This window comes from Meleagris gallopavo, chromosome 3, assembly GCF_000146605.3.
Source record: "Meleagris gallopavo isolate NT-WF06-2002-E0010 breed Aviagen turkey brand Nicholas breeding stock chromosome 3, Turkey_5.1, whole genome shotgun sequence".
NCBI classification, from domain to species: Eukaryota; Metazoa; Chordata; class Aves; order Galliformes; family Phasianidae; genus Meleagris; species Meleagris gallopavo.
In genome coordinates, this window is record NC_015013.2 from 57,300,519 (window position 1) to 57,308,461 (window position 7,943).

The 7,943-nt window shown below is 35.4% G+C and overlaps 1 protein-coding gene across 2 annotated transcripts in view; it reads right to left on the reverse strand.

Annotated features, from left to right (window-relative positions):
• TOX (thymocyte selection associated high mobility group box) overlaps positions 1-7,943 on the reverse strand; it is a 106,161-nt gene that overhangs the window by 30,685 nt on the left and 67,533 nt on the right. For both annotated transcript variants that reach the window (XM_031552866.1, XM_031552867.1), the window contains exon 4: positions 5,454-5,684. In XM_031552866.1, the coding sequence (XP_031408726.1) occupies positions 5,454-5,684 (231 nt within the window). The remainder of the gene's footprint in view (positions 1-5,453; positions 5,685-7,943) is intronic.

The following is a 7,943-nucleotide window of genomic DNA, read 5'->3' on the forward strand; positions in this document are numbered from 1 at the left end:
AAAAAAAACCTGTAAATTTATGTTCCCAAAATGCTATTGACTACTTGAACTTGATCTGCACATCCTTTGGATCTATCTCTACATCTGCAGCTGTCCATGGCCCTTACACTGGGCACCCCAAGTGCAAGAGCTTGCAATGGACGCACTATGGTTCTTCCACCCATGAGTTAAGATCATTTGTATTAAGTGACATCAAGTAACACAGCACAGTGCCTTGCGGGAGGTTACGTGTCCTTGCAGGCCAGGATGAGCCAAGCCTCTTGAAACGTCAGTCTGAGATCAATTTTGAGAAGCTTTGGTGTTATGCCAGAAGTTATGCTATACCTAAGTCATCATGCCAGACAAGAAGTATCGACAAGCACTACTTTTAAAGCTTCTCCTCCTAATCTACCTGATTCATCCCAGCATTGCATAATCTGTTGATAAAACTTCACAGTTCTTTCCCAACAAAAGAAACTTATAAAACATGCTGAGCTATTTTTCATGATCAAATCAGTCTGGGCTATTTTCAGTGACCAAAATAGAAACCCTTGAAAGCTCGTGCGTTATAATGAAAATGCTAACAGCATCAGAATCATTGACACTAATGCACGAGGACTTCAATTTACTTAAGCATTGGTAACATACAATCCAAGTTCCATCAGATTTTAAAGAATAAACTGCAGCTTTCATCTAGTGAGTCTTTGAGCACCAATGAGGAGTAAATGATTTGATTTTGTAAGCTCAGAGGATTTGTCAGCTGCCTCATAAGTATAATTCTGGCTCTTCATATTCCTGCTGCTTCTAATTTAGCAGGACAGGCTCATAATTGAAGCAAATTAACTATTTACACTTGCCACTTCTACCAGGGGAAGAGGACACATCAGCAGGAAGGAATGAGTAGGAAATTAAATTCTTCCCACTTGTGTCAGATCTGCCCTTATATAAACACATTAACAGTAATTTCATGAGGCATCAAACATAGGAATAAATACTGAAGGATAAAATAATGAGGAGTTGCAATTGAGCTAAGTGTTGCAGTAATATTACTGTGTATGAATTATGCAGCCTGAAAGAAGGCATATGTTACCAGCACTCATACAGTCGCTTTCCCTTTTTTATCTGATCTTTAATTTTGGGGTCTCTTAAGTGAATCCATCTTTCTGCTGCAAGGCCAGTGAAACATTTAAGTAAACCCACAGAAACACACGCACACACATACACACATCTACACATACATATACACTCAGCTGTTCATACAATGCCAACTCCATTCCTGCTAGAATTCCAGTTAAATTGCTGAAGTTACACTAGAGATTAATTTTGTTGAATGTTGAATAGACATTGAATTCCATTTTTAGTATAACAGCACATTTATTAAGGTTTTTGGCTGAAGTTTTAAAGTTACACTAATGTAAACAAGAACATTTTGTTTGTAATTTGCCACTTCTATTACTGCTTTACGAGAGCTCCAATTAGAAACTTAAGGTTCATTTAGTACACATACATCTGGTACTGATTTAAAATGACTCTCCTTTTTCATCTAATGACAGAAAATGACCTAAGTAGCCTTTTTACCTAGTTTGAACCAGCATTCTGTCTAAAAGCCACAGGCTCAACCATTTAGCATGCTGAACCTTTCCCCCTGGGGGATGTTTTTCTCCCCTTTGCAGTAAAAATGTGTGCAAAGGGCAATGATGTACATAAATAAGCTATAAAAAGGGGATGCACAGAAGAATAGTAATGACTAACGAGAAAACAATGTCCATGATAGTAAGACAGGAACTAGTAAAGTCACTGAAAATATCCCTATGCTATGGATACATATGCTTAGAATTTATCCCAGCTCTTTACTGTTACAGCTGCTTTCCATTCACAGGTTTATTAATCAGAATACTTTTATAAAACATTTACAGTGAAAAATGAAGGAAAACACACAGCCATTGTTTCTGTTCATATGTAATTATTGCATCCAAATTAAAGTTTGAGAAGAAACTATGACGAAGTACAACATCACTTCTACAGTCCCTTCAATTCCTAGATGCCTCTATGTATAAAGGCTTGGACAAACAAACCACAGATTCACACCAGTGTTTGAAAATGGTCCTCCAAAATTAATGGAAGCAGTTATAGCATGCGACAAAAAAATGCAGATATTTTCGTAGGGTAAAAAAGAGAGCACAAGTATACTGACACCTGCTTTAATCTAATAAATTGCAATAGCTGCATGGTAAGACAATCTGTGCGTGACACATTTTAAGTATAAATCCTCCTAACTTCAGCAAGGCACCCAGAACAACACAGTTCATAATAACTGCTTTTTCATTATTCAAATCCTATTTTCTCAAACAACATTTTCCTAGTTTCTTCACATTCAAGAAACATATGTGGCTCTTGCAGAAGCCCTTTAAAACTACAGTCTAATATGTCAGGTTAACAAACTATTTTTTTAACAAAGGTTTGGGTATACATATGCTGCCCTTAGGTTGTTACTGTTCTGAGTTTCAATACCTTTATTTATTCCATGGTCAATCTGCAGGGATAAACAAGAATTTCTGTGCTAGCTAGAAAAACTAGCTCAGGTCATAGAACAGTGAAGGTTTCATTCTGGCATAAAAAAGCGAGGTTATTCTTCTTTCTCAATAGCTGCATTATGTTCTACTTTCTGATTCATTTATATTTACTATTTAAATAGTTAAAGAAGTTCCAATTCAGGAAACATAATTTGGAAACACAATTCTATTTAAATTGCAGAATAAGCATTTGCTTCCAAAACATAGAAGCCAGAACCTTTATGATAATCGAATTTTTTTTCAGCAAGTATAATTCATCAATAAAGTATTTCTCTAATGACGTTATTGTTTCTTTAGTTACCTAGTGAATTTCTGAAGCTCATTCACTGTAAAATTCCAAATAATGCATTAATCATTAGTATTTTTAAAGTTCAATTTTCCTACCAGAGACACAGGTTTCATAACAGCTGCTAATGCTATACTTCTGAAAAATTAGGCCTTTAAAATACAGACTATCAAGTCAGTTAAGATGTCTTGTAATCATTACTTTGTACAATTGGATCTCTAATGGAATAAAGAATGAGTTTAAATTTATTCTAGAAAATGGGATTGCCATTTTTTTGAAATAGGGACTATCTTTTATTCTCTTTGTACAGTGCTCAATTAAAAAAGGCCTGGTGATAATGAACTGGCAAAATGAGTCAAAGAGCAACAAAGATATGCTAACACAAACTCTTGAAATAATTGGTTTAAAAATCTAGTTTTACTCATTTTTTTCATGTATGTGTTATGTGGATTCCACAACACGTCATTCTGCTGCGTTTCAACTTAAATTAAGGACAACAGTGATAAGGAAAATAAATTTTCTTCAGCTGTTCTAGTGTAGGTCTTTTTCAATTATTACTCTCAATCCTGTATAGTAAATTCAAGTCAAAGCTGAACTTTTTAATGCACTTTTCTTAAGACAGATTCTATGGAAAGACTGGCATCTTTTTTCCTGGTACTACTAAAATGTCAGATTCAATGAAAATTGAATCTTAGCTTTATCTCTATTATATTGCCCTTGATCATTATGCATAAAGTGAAATCTTCTGCATTGTAAGCAGAGAAAAGATCATGGAAGGAAAAATAGCAATCGCTGTAGCAGCAACATATTTAGGGTCATTGTGAAATACTGGCAAAAAAACAAGGGCAAGATTTGGCTAATATTGTGTGTGTGTGTGTGTGTGTGTGTGTGTGTGTGTGTGTGTGTGTGTGTGAGAGAGAGAGAGAGAGAGAGAGAGAGAGAGAGAGAGAGAGAGAGAGAGAGAGAGAGAGAGAGAGAGATCACTAGAGAGAGTTCACTAGAAAAGAAATAGCATCAAAAGTTCTTGCTTATGAACTTAACCAAAAGCATACTCAGAACTTGTTCTGAGAGTGAACATTTACTATCATGTTCCCAAGAATTAATGGTCCACTAAGAGAGAATCTCTGTTCTGGAAAGATCTAAACTTCCTGTCTGAGCAAGGATGTAATCTTAGCCTTTGTTGGACATATTAAAAAGGCAGAAGGAAGACATGACTCAACAAAAGAATCTTAATCATAGAATCATATAATCAATTATGTTGGAAAAGACATTCACGATCATAAAGTCCAACCATCAACCTGACTTACAGAATTCCATCATTAAATCTTGTCCCTAAAGTGCCAGGCTAAGTGATATGTTTGATCCCTAAATACAGAAAGCTACCTTTTCTCCAGCTAGACCTTCTAAGTGCTGACTTTATTGTACGAAACATATTAGATAGAGTAAGCCTTTTTTTGGTTAGTAAGTGCCAAATACTGATTCCTCTTACACTTTTGCCTTAGCAGGGAACTAGATGCACATATACCATCTAGTTATTCATGAAGAAAACCTCTTTCTTTTTTTTGAGCTCAAATGATTTTACCTACAAAAAAATCACAGTACTGTTTTCCTTTTTATTGTTAGATGTATTAACTGTAATTTATTATGCAATAATGATATCCTCAGAATTAATGAATGACATGCACTTTTGACCCAGTACTCCTGGCACTTTTGCCTCTACCTATGTCTCCTGCAGCCAATATAACTCCCATTCAGCATATTCTTTCCCTCTAGAACTGTATCTTTCTTAAAGTTCACATTTCTTTATCAGTTCAATCAATTCTGTTTCAGTTATTAAATACGCAACCAGTAACAATAAGTTATGGTATACAACAAGTAATGGTATGCTAAAGCAAGAATGGCATTTGTCAGCTGATGTCACTGTAAACTCATGAATGCAGTTAGCAACCAGGAGTTACTCACTTCTATATGGGACTTGACTGACTCAGAAGGATTTCTGCAAAGGTTCAGAACCATCTTTGCTGAACTCAATGCAGGACCAAGGCCTTTCCATGGAAGACAGAAATAACTGTGAGATGTTATTTCCACAAACTACACGAACATCTAGATCCATCCTAGGTCCATCTCCTAGATCCATCTGGAAAAAGCTAGGTGTGTTGGGAAAGGGGAAGAGCCTAGCTCTCCTCCTAGCATCACAGGGCAGAAAAAAAAACCGAGAGGTCCATTATGTGTCTGCTCCCATTGTACAGGAATATATTTATTTGCAGCAGTGCCCACCTACACCACACTTTCATAGACAGGGCAATGCTGTCCTGTCTGCCCTGCCCAGGAATATTATGCCCACTGATTTCAGCATAAAAGACTACTAAGTTAATCTAAAAATTTGTGTCACAGCCCAGCAAAAGTGATTTCACAGATCGACAAAATAAATGAAACGATGCTCTCCTTATCTTACTCTTTTTAAACCACACTCTCGATATAACACATATTCAAGTTTCATCCCTGCAAATAAAAGAAGCTCCCTATAGTGCTTAGATGACCCAGATTATATATATATATATATATATATATATATATTTTGCAACAAGGCCTCTGAGCTACAGCACATACTGTACCTGTTTTTGTTCTTCTCCTAAGCCATCCCACATTGAAGCTACAATTTTAGAGACTTCACCAAAAGTAGCATTGGGGTTTTGGCCCTTGATGGCTGCTTGAGTGTCTCGGAAGAATAATGCATAGGCAGACACAGGCTTCTGTGGCTCATTTGGGTCCTTCTTCTTCTTCTTTTTAGGAGTTTTGGGTTTCTTTCCCATATCTGAAGCAGGTCTCTTCTCTCCTCCATTAACCTGTAACATAAAAACAGAGAAGTACTATAAGAAAAAATAACTTAATGTAGTGTGCATCATGAGGAGTTTGACATATGAGAAGGTAAAGAGCATAGAAGTCACAATTGAGCAGATATTACTTTCATCATGTTTTTTGATTGTTTGTTTGTTTTTGATAATGCATGTCAAGTGACAGAACAGAACACAAGTATTCAGATCAGAAGAATTGCATGAGGAGAATTACTGAATATTCTTGATCTGAACAAAAGCCTTTTGCTTTTTTTCATTATATACTTCACTGTGTGGTGTCCAACAGCACCCAGGTGACTGAGGTGAACAACCCTGATCACTGTGGCTCATTAAACATGAGAACGTGATGCTACAATTTGAAAATGAAGGTGATTTTTTCCTAGCCATTACATTGCAACATCGTAGTACATACTTTGTATCTTTAATAAAAAAATTAATGGCCGTGGAGCTTTTTAGAAAAATACAGAGAAATAGAAATGTTTTGTTATCCATTATTAATTTATCCAACTTTTAGTGTCTTGCTATTATTTCATTCTATAGGGCACACAAAACTACCATCTAAATGACAGTTAAAACTATTGACTAAACTGTAATTAAGTAGGTTTGGCAGCATCATTCTGAAGTCTTCAGGCAATTTTGTGCAAACTCCATGTATAAGGAGACCTGATAATAACTGGAGCCATAATAAAGATAAAAACTTCAATTATTTGACAAGATTGAACTCTTTTCAAAGTATTTTTGACTTAATAAGATTTACGATTTCTTTGTATGTTAGGATACCACATTACTTCCTAACCTAGGCGATACACTGCAGAAACTTGTGCAAGAAGTCTGCTGGCTAACTGTTCGGAGAACAGCTCTAAAATCTTACAATCCAACTGGAACAATCAAGAGTGTTCAAAAACCCACTGTTAAAAAGAGAGTACTCACATGGGAAATTCTGTTTGTCTTATATGAAAATAACTACATAAAAAGAATACCAGAACTCCAATACTAATAACCTTGCAAATGGCTGAGATGATGGCCTACCTTATGCTCTCATCAGTCTATCAGCTTCACAGACCCCACTTCTAACCACCAAAGCAGAGACAGATGGGAAATAAAATAAAAAACATATACTCTGCTAGGCATAGACTTGTGCCTCAAATTCCCTGGAGGTGTAGTTAGCTCATGGTAATCCACCTCCTGTCATGGCTTATTGCTTAATTATGGTGATGTATTTAACTTATTTATCACAAGAAAGCAATAATCTTTCACTTTAAAGAAGTGTACATTAACCATGTTGCACACATAATAGATCAGAAGAATATCTAGTGTAGGATTTAAAACTATCAAGTAAGGCACATCGTTGATATCTAAATGTCCCTTGAGAAGCTGGAAAATGTCTATAAGCATATTTAAAATAAACTGCAATAGTACCAAAGCCTTTAATGGAGCTAAGAGAGCTGTTTTATGCACACTATCTTGCAGTAATCGCTATAGTTTAAAATAGATTTTAATCAAGCACCATCTGCATAATAGGCTGAACAGACAACATAGAATTCTACTTATAACTCTTATCATATAAAGTAAATATTGTAAAACCTCTACCACATAAAGAGAATATGCTGCAGTAGTTCTTTAGTAATCATGTTTCTGTTGGTTAATTCCAGCTACTTGCAGCCTTCTCACTATCTTCCCTCTAAACAACTTAATATGAAATTCTCTCCTCAGTGATATTCAAACGAACATGGAAGAAAACCCTGTTATCCTTCTATGAAGAAACGCATATTTGCAAACCAGTAATGCTTCTAGAATTCAACATTTATACTTGGCATTAACCAAAGAGATGTTTAGCAATTCAACAGTAAGAAAAATGACAGGAATTACATATCTGTAATATTCCAATGTTGAGATGGTTGGAATAAAGCATGTGGTAAGAGGAATTCATTTGGAATGTTTTTGCAGTTATTTACAACTACTGACTTCTATGGTTTTTCTTCTTCTAACCATAGTCCCACAAATTACATTGAGAATAATTAAGGAGACAATTACATCAGTTTGTAAAGACTTGTCTTAATGGCATTTGGAATATGTACATTAAGCTGAAACGGTCATTTCCTACACGCACAGAAATCAGTGGTCCAATAGGAATGCAATTATTTTTCTATTCTAAACATTCCTCTTGTTCATATCGTCTGTCAACCCCTTTTATAAATTTATGAAAACATGAACAGGGCACTGATATTTCTTTTTTTTTTCCTTTTTTTT